The 25,936-nt window shown below is 43.0% G+C and overlaps 1 protein-coding gene across 4 annotated transcripts in view; it reads left to right on the top strand.

Moving 5' to 3' along the window:
- Positions 1 to 15,694: 15,694 nt before the first annotated feature.
- TEC (tec protein tyrosine kinase) overlaps positions 15,695 to 25,936 on the top strand; it is a 77,904-nt gene continuing 67,662 nt past the window's right edge. Inside the window, exon 1 of one of the 4 annotated variants that reach the window (XM_060278885.1) lies at positions 15,695 to 15,965. Coding sequence is in view for 2 of the 4 variants with exons in the window: in XM_060278882.1 (XP_060134865.1) it covers positions 25,666 to 25,716 (51 nt within the window). In the remaining 2 variants the exon portion in view is untranslated. The other 3 variants (XM_060278886.1, XM_060278884.1, XM_060278882.1) reach the window with 3 other exon arrangements.

Genomic DNA, 25,936 nt, shown 5'->3' with positions numbered 1-25,936 from the left:
TATAGTCCGGTCACGAAGAGTCGGATGCGACTAAACAACAACAACAATAGTCGAATTACAAGTGATCAGAATTGTTGGCACTAAATCCACAGCTGAGCTGTTAAAAAAGATTTATAGCTTCGTTTATATAATTTCATTTGCTGATGTACTAAGCAGTAGAACCCCACCCTTATGAGGGAACTTTATGATCTAAGATTCCACCCTTCACAGGCCTCCAGTGCTGTGAGAATATTTTGCTCCACCTTTGTGAATGTTGGCAACTTCATTAATAAAGACCAGTTTTACTGCATTTTTCTGTAATTAAGATACTGTATATTTAAATAAACGCATGTGCATATACTTGGAAATCATTTCAGGATCACACTGTAAAAAAGGCATTTATCCGTAAATTCCCACATTAACAAAAAATTATCCACATTGAAAATTGTGTTAATACTTTATAATAATAAAGGGCTAAAAATATTTCAAATTCAATATATTATATCCCTGGTGTACTTCTTAAGCATTGCGGTTAAATTAACTTCTTACTCCAAGAACACTGAAGAACTAGCTAAAAGGAATGTACTGATAAAATATCGATATGCAGGAGGATGAGCATGCAGAAACTTTTGTTAGCCTTTCATTAGGCTGCACTTTCAACACAAGGTTGTGCAGTCTTTTCACAGTACTGTACTGGGAAACACACAGTGTTTCAGATCCCATATGATTATCAGGAGCATACATTTTTCTGACCACTTCACTGGTTCTATATACTAGGTCAGTGATGGGCAACCTTTTGAGCTTGGTGTGTCAAAATTCGCCAAAAAACTGAGCATAACTCGGGTGGTGTGTCAATTCGAGAAAAACACCACAATTTCACGATATTTAGAGTTTAAATAACAAAAATGTATAATTGTAATATATAACTGTATTTAATAAACCAAAAACTAATTATTTAACTTATTTTTTAAAATAATAATATTTTTTAAAAAATAATAATTACCCCCCCACACACACTGAGCTACTCTCACAACGGCTACCAAGCCAATACTTACGGTAGCCATGAGAGAAGGAGGAAGGTAATGAGGCTCAGCAGAGGCTGCAGAAAAATTCCCTCCGAAGGCAGGGGACGTTCCTCCCTGGGATGCCGGCAGCAAGCGCGAAACATAGAAGCCGCTGAGCGGAGAAAGAGGGTTTGAATGCTGCTGTGCTGGCCTAAACGTTGAGAGCAGGGATAGGCTGGAGCAGGGGGCCGAAACATGCCCCCCTGCTGAAGCAGATCCTGAGGAGAGATCTTTCCGCCACCAGCCAGAGATCATCGTGTGTCACTGGAAATAGCTATGCGTGTCAGTGCTGACACGCGTGTCATAGGTTCGCCATCAGGGTACTAGGTAAAGGTAAAGGGACCCCTGACCATTAGGTCCAGTCGTGACCGACTCTGGGGTTGCGCGCTCATCTCGCATTATTGGCCGAGGGAGCCGGCGTATAGCTTCCAGGTCATGTGGCCAGCATGACAAAGCCGCTTCTGGCGAACCAGAGCAGCACACGGAAACGCCGTTTTACCTTCCCGCTGTAGCGGTACCTCTTTATCTACTTGCATTTTGACGTGCTTTCAAACGTCAAATAATCATACTAGATGATTATTAATAAACAGTTATATGGGCCAAACTCTTGTATTCAAAGTTGTTCATAGAGTGGTAGACCCATTGAAATTAATACAGGTGACTGGTAATTTAAGTGGGTCAACCCTAAGTATGACTAACATCAGATACAATCCTAAATGTGCATGCCCAAGGCCCTTTGCTTGAATTTATGTTTAATTTATTTAAGATATTTTTCTGCTACCCTTCAATAGAAACAACAGCCCAGGTTATTGCCCCCAGGGTGGGTTACTTTGCTATATTTATTACACAGTATGCCAACTAAATACAACAAATTCCATTACTATGTATGGGCTGATGGATTTAATTAAAAAAAATAATGTTGAATATATGCAAGGCTGGACCCTTGAACCTTGTTGCAAATTTGGCCATGAAAACGACAATGGTACCATCCACCTTACAGCACTGTAGCCTCCAGGATCCAGCCATTTCCACTAAGATTCCAAAAGTACATCCTTGCATATGATGAAGTAATCTACCCTCTTTACAGCAGTGTGCCATGTCTGTCCTGCTCCTCCCACTTCTTACCGTCTTGCAGCTGCCAGGTGATCCAGCAACAGCATCTTCAAACATGCATTACAGTCTAGGCTTTGAGGGAAGACTGAACCATTTCTGTACAGCTACATTGCTATACATAATAAGGTATCATTGGGACGCAAGTGCAGGGGTGTAGCTAGCTGCTCCAGCACCCAGAGTGGCAGGGGCGGGGAGATCCAGCCATGGGGGTGCTGCGGCGATCTACGCACAGGGGCGGCACAGTGAGCTCCCCACGGAGTTCGCCTGGTGGATGCAAGCCCTACCCTGCCATTTCAGGAAGTGCGGGGCCCCAAGCCACTGCGTCACTCCCAGGAGAGACACTTGGCTTGGGCACGCTGCAGGCCAGACCCCGCGGTTAGTGCTGACCCCCGCAGTGTGCCATTTTGTCACCTGCCTCAAGGATGACACCCAGGGCAGACCGCACCCCCCGCACCCCCTTCCTATGCCCCTGCGCGGGTGGCACTGGTCTAAACCACTCAGCTTCTTAGGCTTGCCGATCAGAAGGTTGACGGTTCAAATCCCTATGATGGGGTGAGCTCCCATTGCTCTGTCCCAGCTCCTGCCAACCTAGCAGTTCAAAAGCACACCAGTGCAAGTAGATAAATAGGTACCACTGTGACGGGAAGGCAAATGGCGTTTCCATGCACTCTGGTTTCCGTCACGGTGTTCTGTTGCGCCAGAAGCAGCTTAGTCATGCTGGCCACATGACCCGGAAAGCTGTCTGTGAACAAATTCTGGCTCCCTCAGCCTGAAGCAAGATGCGCGCCGCAACCCCATAGTCACCTTTGACTGGACTTAACCATCTAGGAGTCCTTTACCTTTTTACCTAATATGTCATAAACTCACATGGATCCTAATTTATAAAGGTGTTGTATTTTTAATATATAACTTCATGGAATGTATGCAGTACTAAGGTAAACAACCTATATTGTAGTGCAGCTCTTCCTTACAACCTCTAGAAAAACCTGAGGATACTAAACTCTATATTTGCATTTGTACTCACATGTAGAAAATGTGACAACCATAGTAGTCAAGCACCATCTAGTGGCAAGTGTTCATAGTGTCATTTACTGTACTCAGAATTACGGTAGTAATAAAGCCTTTTGTTACTTGAACACAAGCCATTTTCTAGTTTGATTACAAAAATTGTATAGTTTGGTAACATTAAGTTAGCTGTAGCAGCATATGAAATGATCTTCAAGGGCTTAATTGCCACACTGGGAACTGCTCCCATTCTCTTGCTGTCAGATACCACCATAACAGCAGAGCCATATATTTTTCAGATTAAAGGGGTGAGTTGGAATGAATGTACTGTAGACTTTGAAAATATTGTTGCTACAGAAGACATCAAAATTGTAACACACTTTTGTTCTAAACTTAAAAAATAAACACAGTACTCTCTGTGTGACAGTGTGTCTATGTTGGGGAGTGGGGGAGCCCTGGATTTTGGAGTTTTAAATATCAATCTCAGTAACCTATTTATGTGTGTATATAGTATAGGTTACCTATAGTTATACTATCAATTCTAAAAGTGGGAATTGGTGTGTAAAGAGGGGCTATAAAGACCACGGACCTGTTTTTGAACTCCAAATGTCAATTTAAAATAATTAAAATGTGTCAATATCCCTGTGATTCATAGCTGTCAAGTTTTCCCTTTTCTCGCGAGGAAGCCTATTCAGTATAAGGGAATTTCCCCTAAAAAAGGGAGAACTTGACAGCTATGCTGTGATTATACAGCAATCCCGAGAAGTCCCTTGGTGTTCTACTTGCTTTACCCCATTGACATGATATATAGCAGAATTATCGTTGATTTGCCTTGTAAATAGATGACAACCCTAAACCTCAAATGAAATGTTATCAATGCAGGCAAGCAGGCATCTCTTCAACATAAACTAGATGTTTTCTTTATCTCTAAATGATAGAAGAATTAATGGTTTCTTTCTTAAGAGAGTACACTTTAGGGCTTCCTCTTTCCTCTTACCTCACTGGCCCCATTAGTGTTTTACAAGTCTGTTTGTCTTGCTTCATGACAAATGAAGATCAAGATAGATCATGATTTTTAAATAATTACCCAAGGAAAATGAGAGGGATATTCACAACCATCTGGCATTGAATATTTGACCAGACAAAATTTACAAGACCTTTTGAGACATCTGGGGATAAAAAGTAGAAATTCAATTATTGGAGACACATAATTATATACAGATCACTTTTTCCTCAATTATAGTATTTCATGTCAGATAAGATGAATGGTAATGTTAAACAGGTCTGTTTGACATTACAGATGGCAAAAAAGTTTTTCTAAGGATGTTTCCCCTACTTATCATGCAAGTGTTTTCATTTTGTTCTCTGAAAAGCTAATGAAAGCTAATGTGAGCTTTATATGAGACAAAAAATCATGAACAGGTTTAGTTGTCAATTGGTGATGTATTATATGTTTCTGATGCTTTCCTGCAACCTTCTAAAATCTAGACCAATGTCTGAAAGTGGAATTTTATCACATGTATTACAGGATGAAATCTATGTACTTATACAAAAATGTCATATATATATAGGATCCAGCATAATTATAATTTTATAATACAATCCTAAACAGGAACTTCTTTGCTTGCAGAGACAAAGGATCTGTGATGTGCATGCAATGTTTTTGAGTTTGTCAATTGCTTCCTTTAACCCTTTATGTTACCTGTAGCTCTTAAATGTGACACAGTCATTTTATAGGTTTTGGGGGGGGTCAGTCTGGATGACACCCAAGGGTTCCTTCCAGATATATGATCCTGTAGAGGGAATGGTAAACTCTATAAGAGGACATCAGCCAAATCAGTTTCTTTTGTTAAGGCAATAGACTAAACCTTCGTTAGTCAGTTAAGTATTTCCTTTAACATTAAAAAGCGGCTGCCCTGTTGCCATACAGTCAAATGGGAGTAACCCCTGCTCACCTAGTAGGAAGCTACCTCAACTTGAAAGGTACTGTAGAAGAATATTAGCCAGTGTTATGTGTGTGAGGTTGGGCTGCTGCTGGAAGCTGGATACAGAAAGGTGTGTCTGCTCTGTGCTCAGGGCCATCTTTAGCATATGCAGCGCCAGGGTGCAAAGATCCGCCCAGCGCCCCCAAATTTAGTTTAGCTGCCCCCATATTTTTAGAGGGGGCGAACTTAATTTTGTTGAGTTTTTTTGGGAGGGGGGAGGCCAAAGTTGTTGACTTTTTGGGGGGGAGGAAAATCGCTTACCTGTAACAACGACGCAGCAGAAATGCTTTTGTTTCCTGACTCATCGGAAATATTTGACACTACAGAGTAACAGAGCGGTGGAGGAGGGGGGCGGGGCTCCATTGCTTTTCACTGCCGCTGATCGTGAGGGACTGGTATAGAGTAGGTATACATTTGACGCCCCCCAGAATACATTTGCCCCCCCCCCGAATTCAGTGTCCGGGTGCCCGACACCCCTTGCACCCTCGGGTAAAGACGGCCCTGTCTGTGCTGTACCCAAAGCTGAGTTTGGGGCTTCCCTGGAAACTTAAAGGGGAAGCAAGATCAGCTGGAGCATAATTGTTGTGAACCCCTTCATCCTATGCTCAGGTTGTTTATATGTGTAAAGAAAGACATATATCCTAAAGGTAGCATAGTGCCCATTGAACTTCATTCCAAGGAAACCAAACATGGGCTAAACACAGGAACCCCGGAGTCTCTCACTGGTCTGAGATTGGGATGCACACATCAATATACAGTGGTACCTTGGTTGTCAAACTTAATCCATTCCGGGAGTCTGTTTGACTTCCGGAACCGTTCGAAAACCAGGGTGTGGCTTTCGATTGGCAGCAGAAGCTTCCTGCACTCAATTAGAAGCCACAGAAGCTGCTTCAGATGTTCAGCTTCCAAAATTTTTAAGGAAAATGGAACAGTCACTTCCGGATTTGTGGCATTTGGGAGCCAATTTGTTCGGGAGCTAAGCTGTTCAACAACCAAGGTACCACTGTAAATGACTATAGAGTCTGTTGTCCTGGCAAGTACTACCCTTCTGTCACTAGAGGTCAGATCATACATAGTTATGCATACTTGAAAGTCTACACAGAAAAAAATAATCCTCAATATAAAACCATTTGTGTGTGTTAACTAACTCTGAAAGTATCACAAAGTTTCCTAAAATTATTCATGAATTTAAGCTCCCAGGATGGAGAGAAGTATTTGACAAGGATATAGTGGCATAATAACATCACTTCCAGTTTTTCTTTGACACTCTTGTGACATACTGTTGAACCGTGTCTAGATTATTGTTACATGCCCCCAATCTTTGAGTGGTGAGAGATTTCAGAGTGTGACAGAGGGTTTGGTTGCTGTAGAATGAAGGCCACTGGAGATGGTTGTGTCCTTCCGACGGCTGAGTTCAAATAATGTGAGCTAGCTTCTGCTAAAAGTTATTTTTTTAAGCTTATGAAATTATTATAGACACCTTGCTGAACATGTACTTTCACCCTAATAGATGTGACGTGCACTTCGTAATTCATGTGATTCCATCCAGATTTGGTTACTGTTAAGTGCTTTATGTGGGCATGCCTTTAAAAGCACAATTCAAAGTGTTGGTGTTGACTTTTAAAGCCCTAAACGGCCTCGGTCCGGTATACCTGAAGGAGCGTCTCCACCCCCATCGTTCTGCCCGGACACTGAGGTCCAGCTCCGAGGGCCTTCTGGCGGTTCCCTCGCTATGAGAAGCCAAGTTACAGGGAACCAGGCAGAGGGCCTTCTCGGTAGTGGCACCCACCCTGTGGAATGCCCTCCCACTAGAGGTCAAAGAGAACAACAATTACCAGACCTTTAGAAGGCATCTCAAGGCAGCCCTGTTTAGGGAAGCTTTTAATGTTTGATGGATTTCTGTATTTTAGTGTTTTGTTGGAAGCCGCCCAGAGTGGCTGGGGGAACCTGGCCAGATGGGCGGGGTATAAATAATATATTATTATTATTATTATTATTATTATTATTATTATTATTATTAAGAGTGTTAGGAGGGCGGGGTATAAATAATATATTATTATTATTATTATTATTATTATTATTATTATTAAGAGTGTTAGGAAAGTTCATCTGGTTCTAGGCTGAGAATCTGAAGAAGGAAGAAATTATTGTATCTCACCAATACTTAAGTAATGTCATTGGCTTCCACTTTGTTTCCACACTCAAGTTAAAATGTTGGTTCTGAGCTATAAGCAATCCTCAGTTTTCCACCACTTACAGTAAAGGAGTTGCAGCCTGGACCACTATTCTTGCTTCTCCAGACCCCCACCTCATGCTTGGCCCTTGTTCTAAGGTAGGTATAGGGAACTTTTAGCCCTCCAGATATTGCTGAAAGACAACTCCCGTCATCCCTGGCCCATTGGCCAATTTGGCTGGAACTGATAGGAGTTGTACTTCAACAACATCTGGAGAAACAAAGCTGAAGTTAGTGGCACCTTTTAGGCTCTGGGATGAACTCATTTTTAGTAGGCTAGATTAGATATTTAATGGCTGTTTAACTTGATTAGCCAGTCTCCTTAATTGTGATACTCGTTTTAGTCTAAATGAGTTTAACTACTGTTATGTTTCTTTGGTTCTTATTTGATGGTTTTATTAAGTCATTTAATCATTTTAATTATATTAAAAGCTGCCTTGGTTGGCTTTGTTGAATAGCAAGGTATAAATATTTTAAATGAAATCACTGATAAGGAAAGCGTTGAAGAGTGGGAAGAAGAAAATGTTAGGTTAATTTTTTAATATAGTTTGGGGAGGGGAAGATATTATTATTGTTGTTGTTGTTGTTATTGTTATTATTATTATTATTATTATTATTATTAAATAGTCAATTGTTCAAGTAGCCAGACAAGTACCATAATGGTCCTAAGTATGGGTTCTTAGTATAAGAAATAAAGCTGCTCTGTTCCAGAGGGCAAATGGATGGGACTCCCATCCATAGTTAGAAGAATAAAAGTCAGAACCTCTGTGTATGTGCTGTTAGGATTTCATAGTAGATTCTGTTCCACCTTAAACAGGAACAGGCTTGGCAGAGGATGTTGAATGTATCACATGATATATATTTTCGTGGGTTGTACTATTGTTATGCTGTTAGTTAGTCTTGCTTTCGCTTTTGAGGATGGAGACAGACCCGTTTGGTCTATCTTCCGAGATGCTTTAGATGCTTTGTAATAAACGCTTGTAAATATGCAAGGACTTCTCTCTGAGTATTCCTTCTGCTGCTGCTGCTGCTGCTGCCACACCACGCTAACGCTGGAATGAGCTCTGCTGATTGCGTGCTCAGGTCACAAAGACCTTGAGTCGTGTTCCATGGGAATCACCGGGACTGAGAAGAAGAGGAGGCTGCCGGCTGGACCTCCCAATGGTGATATCTCAACAAAGGGTTATGGGCGCCAGACTATGGATTCCTGGACAAAGGATTAACGGGCCCAGTGGAGACGGTGAACAAAGCGTCATGGGCACCAGACTATGGATTGCTGGGCAAAGGGTTCCGTGCCCAGGAATGGAATGGCTAATCGCCCAGGAGGCAGCAGGAAAAGGCAGTGTGTTCCGAAAGCAGCTGGTATGCTGGAAAACGTCGGACAAAGTGGAGAGGAGAAGGTATGTAAAAGCCGGTGCTTTTACAAGCATGCCGCGGCAGGCACGCAAGCAAGAGACTTTGATCTGCGTAGCCTGAAGTTTTATGGCTGGCAGTAAAACTTTCACAGTGATTAAAGACTGTGAGGACAGGGCACTGTGGAGAGCTGCAAGCATTTTTCCCAGTTAGTAAGAGAGAAGGGAAAAATTGAGTTTTTGCACAGCTCTGGCTCTGAAGAGATAATTTTCTTTCATGGTGAAAATTATCAGAATTGGGCAAAATGTACACAGAAAAGGCTGCAGGATGCTGGAGTGTGGTACACAATTGTCGCAAAAAGGGGAAGTGAAAATACCCCAGACCAATTCCCCAGCTGGAGGGAAGATGATTCTTTTGCGAGAGGATTGATTATCACAAGTTTGTGTCCGGGACAATTGATTTATGTTGGTGCATGCAATTCAGCTTGTGAGATGTGGGAAACATTGAAGCTAGCTTTTGGAGGGGGAGGAAGCTGTGATGGCAATTCCCCAAATGATTGCTGGAGTGCTGGGGCACCCGGTTGCAAACCACAGGAAGAGCTGGCTGTGATGTCAGACGTGGTGGGGGTGCAGTCTCCAGTGAATGCAAAAGCTGACGGCGCCACTTGGGAATTGCAGCAGGAGCTGGCTGTCGCGTCAGACCTGGAGCAAGTGGCTGCACAGAGTGCTTCAATTGAAATTGCTGAGGGCGCCAGTTGCAAATCTCAGGGGGAGATGGCGTCATCATCCCACACAGACGTGCAGTCCCATGGGAACGAAGGTCAGTCTTCAAAGTTTTTCCAGAAGCCGACACGTATACAGAAGCTTGCAGGTGCAGCAGCTTTGTCGCTAAGGAGGGGCGAGGGGAAGCCCACAAATGTGAAGCTTGTTGCTAAGGCCCAGCCGAAGGGGGAAGAATTGCAGCCGACAACAGTGTCACGAGGGCAGGAGCAGGGGGGCAGAGAGTTGAAGCCCACAACGGTGTTTACTGCAGCTGGCAAAGAGAAAAAGTCTTCGGCTGGAAAGAAGAAGGGGGGCGGCCAGGAGCAGAAGCCCACACAGCAGCAAAACGGGACTTTGCTGGCTGGAAGAGTTCAAAGCAAGTTTGTTGTCAGTTCCACAATTCAGAAGCACATTTGCAATGACAAAAATTTGTTTACTTGCTTTTCTTCACAGGATGATTTCGTGAAGTCTAATGGAGAACTTTTACATGTGCAGGGAACTGGAGATGTCTACATAAAAGGACTTAACTTGACACTATGTGATGTTTTGTATGTGCAAGATGCACAAAATAATTTGCTTTCCATTTCACAGATGTCTGAAGAAGGGTATGGTGTTTCTTTTGAAAATGGAAGCTGTCTCATCAAGAAAGGAGATGAGGAATTTCTGAATGCTCCAAGAGTTGATAATCAATATGTGTTTACTTTTGATTATGATGATGAAAATGTGGTTTATATACCTGAAGAGGCCTGTGATGCTAACACTGATCAGTTTCTTCTTACAGGTGGTTTTGATCACACCAATGGTCACCTGAGTTTGCAAGAGGTGTCCAATGAGGAGCCTGGAAGGGTTCAGGGTTTAAAGGTTCAACCCTGTGATTCTTTTGCTGATTGCAATAATGTAATTGCTGATGATGGGAAGCTGTCTAGCAGACAGACTTCCACACCCTGTGAAGTGATTCATATTGATCTAGCTGATCAAATGACACTTTCAGGGGATGAAGTTGCAAATGGCCAAGATGGTCAACTGACTCCCTCGGAGTGTGAAGAGGGGTACATCAGGAGTGATGATAATGCTGATCCCATTGGAGTGAAATGCTCCCATCCCAGTGAAGGTGAATTCACTTCTCAGGAGCTAGATGCTTTCCTGGATGAGAAGCGAATTCAGAAGGATCTCCCACATCCCAAAAGTTCTTGGGAGGGTAGTTTGTGTGAGGGAACTGGGAATTCTGGAAAATCAATGCAGCAGGGACTAACACCCTTGTTGCACAGTGCCAATCCAGAGAAGATGCAAAAGGAAGGTATTTCCATGGTTCACCCAGATGGTGATGTCAATCCCAAGGGGGTGGTAAAGGAGGAAATTTCCCTGGTTCACCTAGGTGGTGCAACCAATCCCATGTGGGAGGAAGGTGGGGGAATTTTCCTGGTTCATGCAAATGATGTAATTCACCCAAATGAGGATGTAATTCATCCAGGTGAGGATGGAGCAGCACAAGCTGCAAATGATGGTCAGGATGGTTCTAATTCAGTGGGAGGTAGTGGTACTGCTGTAGCTGGTGATGCAGCAGGCTACAAAGGTGTTGAAACCTCACTCAGACCTGCATTTAAGTCTGACACTGAATTGGGAGAACCACTGCTCACCATTGATCATTTTTCTCTTGAGAAAGAGGAAATGAGTGTTTGCAAATCTGGAGGGGCTACAACAGGCAAACAGCCTGAGAGATTTGCTGTTGAGTTTGCTAAGACTGCTGATGCTGTTCTTAGTAGCTCAGAAAAGGTTTTTAAACCTGCAAGTTTCAAGGAGGTTCAGGAAATGACCTCAAAAGATGCTCAACCATGGCTAGCTGCCATGAAAACAGAGATTGATTCCTTAGATAGGAATCAGACCTGGGAACTGGTCAAAATGGTCCCAGGAATGAAGCTGGTAAACAGCAAGTGGGTCTTTAAGGCCGAAGCTGACCAACATGGCAAGGTAGTGAGGCACACAGCCAAACTGGTCACAACAGGGTTTTCACAGGTTCAAGGTGAAAACAACATTGAGACTATTGCACCCGATGTGAAGTATGAATGCTTAAAGCTTTTGCTCAAGATTGCTTCGCAGGAGAAAATGCACGTATCACATATTGTATTGGATACTAATGATGAAAATGTTTTGACTGGGATTTTGCAGGAGGATCTGTTTTTACTTCCACCTGCAGGAGTGCATGTACCACAGGGGATGGTCTGCAAGTTGAAGAAATCCCTATTTGGTCTCAAGAGGAGTGCCAGGTGTTGGGACACAACACTAACAGAGATGTTGCTTTCTCTAGGTTTTCACCAAAGTATTGCTGTTTCATGTGTGTTTGTCAAGGAAGAGGGGGAGCACAAACTGTATTGCTTTTGTTATGATGCTGAAATGCTTATCTTCTGGAAACACAAGGATTTGTACCAGCGTACACTTGCTAAGTTGCAGGAACACTACACCATGGAGGATCTTGGTGAGGTTTCCAACTATTTTTCTCTAGAAGTTGAGAAAGACACAGAAGGTAATTTTCTGGTGCACCAGACCCAGAAAATTACAAAGGTATTGAACAGGATGGATTTGAGTGATGCAAATCCTGTAGACACACCTATGGTGCCAGGTTATCGGAGAGATGATAACGCAGAAGCATTTTCTGACACCACTTTGTATAGATGTGTTCTAGGCAAGCTATGCTTCATTGCAAAATGTTCAAGACCTGACATTGCTGCAAGCTGTGATTTGCTTGGCAGGCATGCTGACAATCCTACGGTTCGGGATTGGCAAGCTCTGCAGCGCATAGGTTGCTATCTTCGAAGCACTATGCACTACAGGCTGAAGTTGACAAGTCAGAAGACTGGAGGTCTTGAGATTTTTGCAAAAGCAAGTTTCAGAAGTGATGCCACAGGTGGCACAAGCTCTTCTGGCGTTTGCTACTTGTACAACCACTGTCTGATTGGCTGGATGTGCAAGGAGCAAACAATAGTGAGTTTGAGTTCCTATGCAGCGGAACTCAACACTCTCTCATTCTCGCTCACAGATTGCGAGTGGTTGATGCAACTGTTTCAGGATGTCAAAGTCAAGGTGACTTGTCCAGCACAGGTGTATCAGGACAACATTTCCTGTTTGGATTTGCTAGCTTCAGAGGGTTGCAAGCAAAGGTCCAGGTTCTTGCAAATGAGGGTACGTCATGCAAGAGAGTGTACCAGGAAGGGACTGGTTCAAGTGTCCTACATGCCAGGTAATGATTTTCCTGCAAATGTGTTGTCCAAGGTTGTTAATGGAGAACAACTAAAGATGGATGTGCCAAAGCTACAGTTGGGATTACTGATGTTTAAGGTTACACAGAATGGGGGAGTTTTGTTAGGATTTCATAGTAGATTCTGTTCCACCTTAAACAGGAACAGGCTTGGCAGAGGATGTTGAATGTATCACATGATATATATTTTCGTGGGTTGTACTATTGTTATGCTGTTAGTTAGTCTTGCTTTCGCTTTTGAGGATGGAGACAGACCCGTTTGGTCTATCTTCCGAGATGCTTTAGATGCTTTGTAATAAACGCTTGTAAATATGCAAGGACTTCTCTCTGAGTATTCCTTCTGCTGCTGCTGCTGCTGCTGCCACACCACGCTAACGCTGGAATGAGCTCTGCTGATTGCGTGCTCAGGTCACAAAGACCTTGAGTCGTGTTCCATGGGAATCACCGGGACTGAGAAGAAGAGGAGGCTGCCGGCTGGACCTCCCAATGGTGATATCTCAACATGTGCGCGTGCACATGCGTACGTGAGAGAGAGCACTGGGTTAGAAGCAGGCATCAGGGAGAAGCCTGAGAAGGAAAGACATACTTGAATCCGAGGTTGTAGCTATGGGAGAAGCAAGACCTTCTGAGTTGTTAATGCTGTGAACCCCTCCACAGACTCAGGTTGTATATATGTGTAAAAAAGCCATATATCATAAAAATGCTACTGTCTTTGTTGTCCCTCATTCTGAGTGCCTGGAAGTTTGCATCTCCAAGCCTTCGTACACAATTCCCCAGTATAGCACAGAAAGGATCACAGAATGCAGCACAGACTGAATCTTTTGTGAAATTATAAAGACAAATAATGTGGCTAAATACTGACCTCAACACACCTAAATTTACTTCTTGGCTCTGAAATGATGGAATACAGCTGTTTACTAGGATTTATGAGCATGTTCTGTTGTTGTACAGCATGATGGGAACAAAAACATTGTACTCCTGTGATTGTACACATCTTAAAATGCTATGCCAAAATGATCAAGAAAGCCAAACCCTTGGTGGAAGAATCAAAGGCAGAGCTTGCTTTTATTTTTAGTGAAGAATGTTGCCATATTTTCCCTTACAAGATTTCCCAGCAGAAACAATGTGGGTTGGCTGGCAGGAATTAGGTGTTTCCTCTGGGTTAGGTTCCTACTATTGTTAATGAGTGAACTGTTAATGGAATGATCCTTTTTTTGTCATGCTACAGATATCTGCTACCAAACACATGCCTATGTTTAAAAACATAAGGACAGAGGACTGTTCTTTACAGACTTATTTCTCATAACATTGTAGCATGAAGACAAAACCATACATACATTTCTCAATAAAGTTCTTGTTAGCTTATTAAAGTTTTTATGGGGTGCCAAGTACAGAAATATTTTCCCATTTAAAAGCTCTCTTCTTCCCTGCAAGTTTTGTGTGCGTGTGCTAGCAGCAGGGTTAAATTATACTCATAATTTCCACTTTTGAAAGAGTTAATACCAAAATTCCAATGCCTTTCAATTCATTGCTCAGAACACTGAAAGGCAGGAGCATATTTACTTGATATAATACAACAAAAAACCTACAGACCGCATCTCTATGGTTCTCCATATGACTACAGCTCCCATCATTCCTGAGCAGCGGTTATGCTGGGAAGCATAGACATTAGGCAGTACAGTAAAGTCTTGTTTTGAGCAAGTACAGCTATGAAGTAAGCTGGCTCCACTTTCTTAAGAAGAAACAGGCTACAACTTGGAAGTAAGTTAAAAATATATATAATCTTTGTACTTATATTCATGCATTGGTTCGCAGTAATGGCAGCAGCAAATCTATGCAGACAAAATACTTATATTTACAGTCTAACCAGCTTCAGGCTGGTGATGGGTCTCTCTGAAGCATGGGGAAACCAGTCCCTCAACTGAATCTGGCTCAGCGGCTGCAGTCCCTGGTTTGGTGGGTTCAGTTCAAGGGTGCCAAGAAGACTCAGTGGGTTCCTTGTTTTGGTGTTGGGGTCCAGCCCAGTGCTTTTACAATCTGCATTCTTGGACCTCCTGACTCAGCTGGCCCTTTGCCCAACACAGTATTCAGGTTACCCAGGAAAGGGTTCCCAAAGGTGTATGAACTTCCACCCTGCCCTCTCCCAGGCAGGGCCTATTTTGACACCTCAATGGCCCATGTTTATTGTGCCCACTTTTCCATTATACTGAGCCATCTATCCAGAATAGGGTGAGAAATGCCACATATTAATGCTTATCCTCAAAGGAACATGCCACAACCATGAAAGCACAAAAGTCTGCTCCGATGTGAGCACAATTATGTCATAGCTTAAGTGGTTCCGACTACCACATTTGGAGACAAAGGGGGATTCTCCTGCTAGGAAAATAGGCGGCCGTTGGTTGAGGAGGTGAAAATCTAATGGAAAGGGTTTTGAGTTTGGACTGTTCCAGAAAATGGGCCAGCATCCTCTTCCTCTTCCATCTTTTCAGGCCCAAGACCACACATTTTGAAGCAGCTTTCCTCCACATCTTACCCTGCACCCACACCAGAGGAGGTGCCAAATTGAATAAAATGGGGTGGCCCATAGATGTCAAGTTTTCCCGTTTCTCGCGAGGAAGCCTATTCAGCATAAGGGAATTTCCCTTAAGAAAAGGGAGAACTTCCTTGACAGCTTTGGCCCGGCCCCACATAATCGATCACATGACACGCCCCCCCATTAAATGGCAATGCCCATCAGCCCATCAACTGGGGGGGGGTTCTAGTCGCCTCAAATATTTTATAGGGGGAGCCGAAAGGACCTCGGGCCCCTAGGAGTCGGCTCCTGTGACCCGCACCATCCGCACGCGCGAAACGCTCTTTGCGCGAAGCACCTCCAGGAGGCGCCATGACTGCGCCGGCGGGAAACCCAAGCGCTGGCTTTGGGCAGCCTGCAAGCGCGGCGAGCGAAGACCTCGTAGCTGCCGCCGCTTCCTTTTTCCTGCGCTTCAAGAAACCTCCTCCTCCTCTTCTTCCTCCTCCTCCACCGACGGAGCCCAACTGATCGGACGGCGTGTGCAAAGGAGAGAGAGGGCAAGGAGAAGGAAGGAAAGCGGCTGCCCACTTCGGTGAGCTGAGGGGAACGGAGACGGCGGAGCTCCCTCGCCCACGCCCGCCTTCCGCCTCTTTCGGCAGCCGCACTTTCGGCTCCCTGTCGCGGGCGCCGGCCAGAGCCATCTTCGGGTAAGAGCAGCGCGGCGGCGGCTCCTCCCCTTTCGCAACTGCTTCTTAGCGCTGCAAGTTGGCGAGGAGACCGGGCGGCTTGGCCGGCTTCGGGTTGCCGCCTCGGACCGGCCGGCGGCGGGCAGCGGCTCTGTAAGTCGGAAGTCTTCATCCGTCGCTGCACCTGTTACCTCAGGTTTTTTTAAGTGTGTGTTTAAAAAGTACCAGCAGAGCAGTGTTTCCTAAACTTGCGTCTCCAGTTTTTTTGGGCGAGGGAAGGGAACGCGACTATAATTCCCATGATCCCTGACCCCTGGTCCTGCTAGCTTGGGATGATGGGAGTTGTAGTCCCAAAAAAATAGCGGGAGACCCAAGTTCGGGGAAACCCTGGACCTAGAGGAGGCTCTGCTGATCAGAAGAAGGAAAACTCTAACGAGATCAGTCCTACCCTCCCGGGCTTGTTGTGCGCCGCTATTTTCATCCTCATTATCTGTGCACGTCGCTCAAGATCCTCCTCCTCCGCCTGAGAGAGATTGAGTTCACAAGTTAGGTGCCTGACTCGGCTTGCGAAACGGGAGCGGTAACTGCGGGCGCAACCTTGGGGATGGTTAGTAGGACGTTCTAGTCCTCCGTTCGCGTTTATTATCCCCGTGGCTGCGGTGCAAAAATTCGGTGGCATTTAATATCCGGCCCGGGGTTCATTCGAGGGCTGTGCTGTGTGGAAGGGCAGCAGGGTGCAGGAGAGGTGACTGAGGATGTTTCACGAAGGGCTGGGGAGACCAAGGTTCAGTTCCCTAGCTGGCTAGGAAGCTCAATGGGTCATTCGCAAGCTCTTGGCCCAAACCTGTCTCACAGGATTGTTGTGAAGATAAAAGGGGGTGGGGTGGGGAGACAATGAATGACAGGAATGGGATCTCCAAATGTTCGCTGGACTCCCAAGTCCCACCAGTCCCAGCCAGTATGGTGAATAGGCAAGGCTGATGTGAGTTAGCATTGCTGTTTCAGCCCCAGGTTGCAAATTCTTTCCTGGCATTTCCGTCAAGGCGACCAGGCAAGTGGGCTAGTGCGGTGTTTTTGTTCAGGGAGTACAACAACTTCATGGTGAGTACCAGTACCTTAAAAAAACACAAAACACTGCTATTTACAAACCTGATGCAACCACATTTTGGGAGTGTGTGTGTGTGTGTGTGTGTGTGTGTGTGTGTGTGTGTGTGTGTTTCGGGCTTCTATACCTTTCTGGCATAGCTGCCCCTGGCTTTCCAGCTCGACTAGGGAAGCTTTCATTTGCTGCCACAATATTCCGGGAGGGGCCTTCATATGAGAGCTCAAGGCGGACATTGTACATAGTATGGCGAAAGCTGTGTTAGAAACTGAGATATGAAAACTAGCTAAATGGCACCTTAAACCTAGGTTATGGGCATCGCAACGAAATGTCTAGGCACACTTTTTTATAACCAGAATACAAAGCTGAAAATGAATGAACTGCAGCTAAAATGTTATATTCATTTTTCACATGGTCTAGTCCTCATCCGAAGACTGCAAAAACAAAGCCATACTTCCTCTGCCCACCCCATAATATTCTTATGAGGGTCTCTTCTTCAGTCCCCAGACAAGTGGGGAGGCAGGAAAAAGCTCCTCCTTTTCTTCCAGCAGTGGCAGTTTTAATTTGGAAACATAGGCACAGTACTGCTCCCAGAGCTCAGAAACTGCTCGCATTAATGAAATTCCTAGAACAGTGGGAGTTTCGAATGCTGGGAGAAAGTGAAGAGAGAGGTTTTTTCCTTCTTTCATAATGCTGGAACACAGGACTACCCAATCAAGCCGAATGTTAGAAGATTCAAAACAAGCAAATGAAAGTACAGCGCAAAGTTAAAACTGTAAAATTCACTCCCACCAACTTGATTAGCTTTAGAAAAGGATTACTATATACAACTTCATGGAGGATAAGCCTATCAATGGTGACTAGCCACAACAGCTATACCTGTATTATGTTTCCATTAGATGTATAAATGACCTGATAAGGCAGCTTTCTTTGCACTGTTGGAGGCATTATGCTTCTTTATGACAGTTTTTGGGAATCACAAGTTGGGATAATAAAGTGCCAGTGTTATCCTTCCATCCCAAACTGGTTTTTTGCCACATGGCATATTGTGACCCATCCTTTCACTTTCTGCCATATTAAAGTGGCAGCAGCTGCTGCAGGAGGAGGTGCTGAAAAGGCCATTTTGGCTTCTCTGGAAAAGTTGTGACGGCGTGTTTCAATAAAATATTAAAGGCTGCAATTTAAAGAAGCAATATGCATGCACAGGAAAACTGCAAATACAACTACAACTTTTACCACAGCAGTTTCCACTGCTGATGAGACAAGTTAGCTTTAAAAGGCAGTTTGGCTTTTAGTACCGGTAGTAGTAAGTGCTGACCTAACAGTGTCAAACACAGTTTCAGTTATCTTCACAGTACTCCCTTCTTGTGTGCAAATTGCCTCTATTGGTTGCTGTAAAAATGCTCTGACAATTTAGCTACTAATGGGTTTATATGTCACTAATAAGTTGCTAAAGCATTCTTTGACCAGTTTCATCTGAGACACATGCTTAATCTTTCTTGGCATACCAGCCCACACATTTCTTTGTCAATCATTTGTGATCTACAAGGAAAAGGAAAATAACAAACTTTTCTAAAGCTAGCCCTAACCACTGAAAAGGGTGTTAAAAACTATTTCATGTATACTTTATGTTTTAGAATTTACACAGTAGATCACTCTGTAGTTCTTTTATAATACAGTGGTGCCTCGCTAGACGAATTTAATTCGTTCCACGGGCCACGGGTCTTTTCTTATAACGAAAAATTTGTCTAGCGAATCCCATAGGAATGCATTGAATTTTTTTTTATTTTTTGCCCATAGGAACGCATTAATTGAATTTCAATGCATTCCTATGGGAAACCGCGATTCGCTAGACAAATTTTTCATAAAACGAATTCGTCTAGCGAGGCAACCTCCGCTCGGAAAATCCTTTCGCTAGGCGGAAATTTCGTTAAGCGGGGCATTCGTTAAGCGAGGCACCACTGTACGTAGTGTTACCTGCACAGTGGTAAACAGTGTCCCCCAATTTATCCAATTTCTGCCTCTTACCATTTACAACACTCTGGGTGGCAGGAAGAAAGTCTTCCTGTGATTGATAGGAATCTAAATCTCCCTAACAGAAAAGGTTGAAAGTCTGGGAGTTGTTCTTGCTTTTGTTCCAACCCTGCTTTTTGAGAAGATGGTTGCCAGAGTAGCTAAAATGCTTTCTTTCTGCTCTGTTTGTTTCAATGCCTTGACCTTTCTTGAGTAGAGAGGAACTTGCAATACTAATCTATGCTTTCTTAACTTCCAAGCATAGCACTCTAAATGGGGCCATTCCTGAAAACAACTCAGAGGTTTTAGCTAGTGCAAAATATTGCCACACATCTCCTTACATATAGGGAACAGCACGGTTATATACAGTCAGTCTTGCTTTAGCACAGGGGTAGGCAGCCTGAGGCCCGTGGGCCGGATGCAGCCCATTCACTTTCTCAATCTGGTCCACAGGTGGTCTGGGAATCAGCGTGTTTTTACATGAGCAGAATGTGTCCTTTTATTTAAAATGCATCTCTGGGTTATTTTTGGGGGCATAGGAATTAGTTCATCCCCCCCCAATATAATCCGGCCCACCACATGGTCTGAGGGACAGTGGACCCCGGCCCACAGCTGAAAAAGGTTGCTGAGCCCTGCTTTAGCAGCACTAACTGGCACTATGGTTCAGTTCAAGTTGCTGCTGCTTAGGCTTAGCTATAAAACCTTTCATGGTTGGCATCCAATGGTGCCACTTGTTCCCTACTGCAACTTCAGTCCACTTAGCGATGCTGTTGCAGCAGGTTTCCTGTATTGGACTAGATTACCTTTGATTGTACCTTCAAAATCTATTATTGTTCTCATGCTGTTCTCTAGTCCTTACTCCACATGAAATGGAATTTGTTGTAGAGACTTTTACTCTAGGAAGGGAACTCAGGCGGGGGCAGATCAAGTGACAGTACTTTTTCTGTGCTGGCCTCACCACTATAGAGCTCTCTCTCCTGAGATATATTATCAGCTTCTTAGTGCTTCTTTTCTAAAAAAAATATATGTTTAGGGGTACTCTCATTTTGACTCAAGAAAATTACCATTTATAGTTCAAATTGGGAAAAATAAAGACAGTAAATGGACAAAAGTATAAAGATTCACAAAATGTTTAGGGGTATACGTACCCCTGCATCCCCCCATAAAAAGAGCACTGAGCTTCCTCCTTGGTAGTGCTTAGGTGGGCTCTAAAAACATGTATTTTTAGGCTTTATTTTAATGGGATAGTTTTATAAGCAGTAGACTCAGTAATCCTAGCTGGCTGCGATACATTGATCTGAAATGTTTTAACTACTGCTTCTGTACATGTGATTACAGGTGAAACTCGGAAAATTAGAATATTGTCGAAAAGTGCATTTATTTCAGTAATGCAACTTAAAAGGTGAAACCAATATATGAGATAGAGACATGCAAAGCAAGATATGTCAAGCCTTTATTTGTTGTAATTGTAATTATTTGTCGTTAGGCGGGTCAATTATAAATGGAATGTAATTAATGAAATGTAATAGCAATGTTTATTTTTGTATTATTGTAACTGTTTTATTACTGTGGAATTTCCAAAAGAAAGCATTTGTAAAAATTAAAATAAAAAATAATAAGTTTCATTACTGAAATAAATGCACTTTTCGACGCTATTCTAATTTTCCGAGTTTCACCTATATGTTGTTTACATATTGTATGGTTTTAAACTGTTTTAATTTGTATAAGCTGCTGTTCTCAGCAGCACCTTTCTTTCCAAACTGGCCTGCCAGCAAGTTTTAATACCACAGATGCTACTTCTTTCACAACTCTTTGGCCTCTGGATTGTTAGTTTCAGGACCAAGAAGTACATTTGCAGGTTCAACTTTGGCCCAGATGCCTCTACTTGCTGAGCCAAATTGAGGTTTTATTTTTACATGACCACAGATGGAATTAAGAAAGTGCTGATTTAAGCCTCATGCGCAAAGGGGCCCCTTGTCCATTTTTGTGTGTGTGGTAAATCATGTAAATCTAGCTTCCAAACAAAACCATTTCAAAATGAAAGACATAGTGTATGCTACCATCATTGTTGAATCTAATGCCAAACAGTTAAATTTGCATTCTACCAACCAAGTATGTAGTGACCAGTGTTAAAGTAGGATTTGGCTGCCACTATAGTTTGCTTTTGTGTGTGAAGGGATGGGTGGGTGCCATCTTATCCTTGGCTTCAGGCGCTAAAATGTGGGCCAACAGGGCCTGCCCAAGACATATCCCACTAGAGGCCACCGTCCCTGTGTCTCAATCCAGCACGGTCCACTGCTTGCACCCTCCCTCCACCACAAAAGCAGATTTCTAGTCCCATTGTCATCATGGTGGTTTCAAAAAAGAAGCCAACCTTTCACTTGAGTATTGCATATGGGGGGTGGGCAGCTACCGCTGGTGGTGGTCCAGAGCTGAGCAGGAACATCATTAGTGAGCCAAGCCCAGACATTTTAGATATTTTCAAAATGTCATTTTGTATTCTACGAAAGGAGGGGAGGGAAACTTTTAAAGCCTGTTGCTGCCCTACCACACTTCTGGAGTGTGTTGTTGTAGTCCTTTAATACCTCCAAAACACATGAGTGTAAGAAGTACCTGCTGGGTCAGACCAATGATCTGTCTAGTCTAGCCCAACATCTTTAATGACTGCTAAACTTGTGGCAGCCAGTTCCATAGTTCATACCCCGTGTAAAGAAATACTTCCACCAGTCTGTCTTGAATCACCTGCGCAATGAATTTAATTAAATATCTGGAGTATTTGTTATTAAATATTTCTCTCTAGTCAGTTTCTTCAAGCTGTACGTGATATTATAAACCAAGGGTCAGCAACCTTTTTCAGCCGTGGGCTGGTCCACCACCCCTCAGACCATGTGGTGGGCCGGACTATATTTTGAAAAAAATAATGAACGCATTCCTATGCCCCACAAATAACCCAGAGATGCATTTTAAATAAAGCAACACATTCTACTCATGTAAAAACACACTGATTCCCGGACCGTCTGTGGGCCGGATTGAGAAGGCGATTGGGCCGCATCCGACCCACGGGCCTTAGGTTGCCAACCCCTGTTATAAACCTCTTAACATATAACTACTTTTTTTACCTCCCCTGTTTAAAGTTCCAAAGGTAGTCCTTCCTAATTTTGGTTGCCCTTTTCTGTACCTTTTGTAGTTCCACTACTAGAACTGTATGCAGTATTCCAAATGTGGCCATACCAAGGATTCATATAAAGACATTAAAATACTGGCAGTTTTATTCCTGATCCTCTTCCAAATATGCCAGCAAGATAATCCCCTTTCCCTCAGGGCTCTACAACCCTTTCACATTTTTCCTGTTTTGTGAATTCAATCTTCCGTCATTTAGTGACTTGCCACACAATTGGGTAGTGAGTGATTTTGCTTCATAATACTGCTAACTGTGTGAGGGTAAGGCTCTTGCTGGTGGTGCAGATCAAAGTTAGCCCAAATGCTGCACACTGGCCTTAAACAGGGTTGTTTTTTTTAAATACACCTGGAAAGGCACATAGGTATGTAGGTATTTTGTGGATATACTTATGATTTTGTGGTGTCTGACGCATATACCGCAACCAGAAAGGTTCAAATGCTAATATTTAGTTAACAAAATTCATATACAGTCGTACCTCGGAAGTCAAACGCCTTGCGAGTCAAAGGTTTTGGCTCCCAAACACCGCAAACCTGGAAGTGAGTGTTCCGGTTTGCAAATGTTCTTTGGAACCTGAATGTCTGACGGGGCTTCCGTTGCTTCTGATTGGCTGCAGGAGCTTCCTGCAGCCAATTGGAAGCCATGCCTTGGTTTCCGAATGTTTTGGAAGTGGAATGGACTTCTGAAACTGATTCCGTTTGACTTCCGAGATACGACTGTACTGCTTGATTGTAGTAACACCCCTAACTAAGCATTTACAAGAAATATTAAAATTGCCAATAAAAACAACTAAAAAATCTAAAAATAATTAAAACAAACAGCAAAAGAAATTAAAATGCACCAGCATTTACGTATATGGCTTGGCTAAACAAAAATGTTTTAAGCAGGCACCTTATTCTGGGGTTTTAATTTTGTGTTTTTCTTAGTTTTTGAGCTTTCAAAGGAGCACCATGCTTGGACTTGAGCATGATTAATATGCTGCTATCATTTGTCGAGGCATTGTCTTGCCTATCCAAAAAAAGGGAAAAAGAAATCCAAACTGGATATGTTGAATATTAGCACAAAACGTAACCAACATACCCAACTGTACTCTACAGGTGAAACTCGGAAAATCAGAATATCGTCGAAAAGTGCATTTATTTCGGTAATGCAATTTATTATTTTTTATTTTTATTTTTACAAATGCTTTATTTCAGAAATTCCACAGTAATAAAACAGTTACAATAATAAAAAAATAAACATCGCTATTACATTTCCTTAATTACATTCCATTTATAATTGACCTGCCTAATGACAAGTAATTACAATTACAACAAATAAAGGCTTGACATATCTTGCTTTGCATGCCATCCATCTATCTCATATATTGGTTTCACCTTTTAAGTTGCATTACTGAAATAAATGCACTTTTCGACGATATTCTAATTTTCCGAGTTTCACCTGTAAGCTTGGAATGAAAGATTTGGCTGGTTATTAATTTACAATCCATATGTAGTTTGTTGACTGGCTTGTTTCTACGTTCCTTCCCTTTCTGACTACTGTCTTTCTCATTCTTTCTCCTTTAACTCATCTCTTTGATTTTCTATTATTTGCATCTCTCTGGACCATCCCTTCTTCCATCTCTTTGTTCCTATTTCCACCACCACCCTGGCACCTATCTATTGATTCATTAAAATTATATGCTTCCCTTCCTTTAAAAAGTTTGAGGTAAGCTAAGGTAACAGTAAGCTAAAATCAAACACTAAAACAACATAATACACAAAGATACAATGCAGCCACTGAAAGAATTAGGCAATGGAAACAATTCTCATTGTTTTCATAGTGCAGCAAGTTTAAAATAACAGAGATGCAGTACAGGAAATGAAAAGCTAGCCTGGCAAGATGTGAGAGGGAATTTTCAAAGACAAAATTTGCCCCACCCCTCAATATTTCTTACTTTCACAATATTTTTATTTTGCTCTTTTTAACAGATCTTCTCAGTAGGTATCCATAGAAATATAGGCTGTTGTTGTGGTGGTGGTTGTTGTTTTGTGCCCCCTCATCTCAGTGCCCTGTGTATGGGAATCACCCACACCTCCCTAAATTGGCGCTGTTGGTCGCAACTAAGAATACACACATGGGTCTGTGGAGAAGAACTTAGTAGGCTCAAATGGGAGAAAGTAGCCCTTCAAATATCTTGGTTCCAAGCCATGAAGGATTTTAAGATCATCACCATTTCTGATATGAACCTGGAAACAAATTGGAACTTGAGTAGTTCAGTAAGGAAGTCACACACTCCTTATGCTTATTTAAAAAACAATGACATTAATAGGTGTGTTCCTGATTAACAACCCAGACTCTGCATTTGGAACCAATATCACTATCTGGACACTCTTCAGAGGCAACTATGGAGAATACACAACAGAAGCCCAGATGTGCTATTACAAGGGTGTGTGTGTCACCTAGCCATGTTTGCAGTCCTCAGAAATGAGCATACTTGGTACATTGACTGCAGTTAAGCAAAGGCTCCCTTGGTCACAGCTGACGCCTGGGCATTTAGGGACAATGCTAAGTCCAGAGGAACCCCACATTCCTTTTTATGATCTCTTAGACCATGAGTTCTTCCAGCTTTTCCCCCTCTAGGCCCTTTGATTTGTATCACCTTCTATAGGATCTGAACAGTCAATGGCAACTGGAGATCTGACTGCTTACACTACTCTCCTGTAGCATTAGAACATCTCAGCCAATCACTTCTTACAGCCATATAAAAAAAACCCCTTAGCGTATTATAGTGGAGATGGCATTCTATAAACCTTTTGTTCTTGGCCCGTTTTTCCGCAGATAGCTTTTGTGTGTGTTAATCATGAACGAAATAAAGACATATGAATTGGGGGTAAGGAGGGGAACGCCACACAATAATTTTAAATTGGCGTATATTTTGCATGTTGTGGATTTAGACTTCCGAAATTTCACTTCAGCATATGGAGGTTAAAATGCTGGTGTTTGTAACAATATAAATACGTACAACATTTTATATGTTCCTATTTAAGAGATTAGAAAATAGTTAGATGCTGAGCCATCACATGCAATTTTCATATGGGCGCTCAGATAGCTAAACCACTGGTGTCCGTCTTGAGAAGTGCTTCCTCCCTCCACTGCATGCTACTTCCTCTTTCTCATAGTCACAGGGTATGATGGTGGTTTCCCCCTTCCTCCTCTGTGGGTTTTTTCTCTAACTCCCTGTTTTTTCCTGATTGTCTTTCATCTTAGTCTCGGTTCCCTTGAGGCATTGATCCTCTTTGTCCATGTGCTTCGTCTGTTGGTCACTTTATGGAGTGAGCTGAAGAATAATAATTTCATGAGACTGATTTCCTGCTAGAGAGAGCAATTCTATTCCATATAGTTTCCTGCAGTGGGCACAGAATCGCCCCTCCATTTGTGCAGCTGCCATGACGTGCTGGATCAGAGACCAATGGAAGAGAAAAAGGGCAGGCAAAAAGGTGGGTGAGGCAGCAGTAGTATTGCAGTAGTGATTTTTAAATCTGCCCCGTACAATTACTGTGCATTCCTATAAGCATTTTATGTTCTTTTCTCTCTGTCTTTCAATAACAAAAGCTTGGCCACATCATCATAGCCAACCTCTACATGCTGGGGCTATCATTTGTGTGTCTACTTATAAAGTGGGGTGAGGGCTCAGGTCTGGATACACACCACAAGCTT

Source organism: Zootoca vivipara, chromosome 9, assembly GCF_963506605.1.
Source record: "Zootoca vivipara chromosome 9, rZooViv1.1, whole genome shotgun sequence".
NCBI lineage: Eukaryota > Metazoa > Chordata > Lepidosauria > Squamata > Lacertidae > Zootoca > Zootoca vivipara.
The sequence above is the reverse complement of the archived record's forward strand: the minus strand, read 5'-3'. Positions and strand labels throughout refer to the sequence as shown.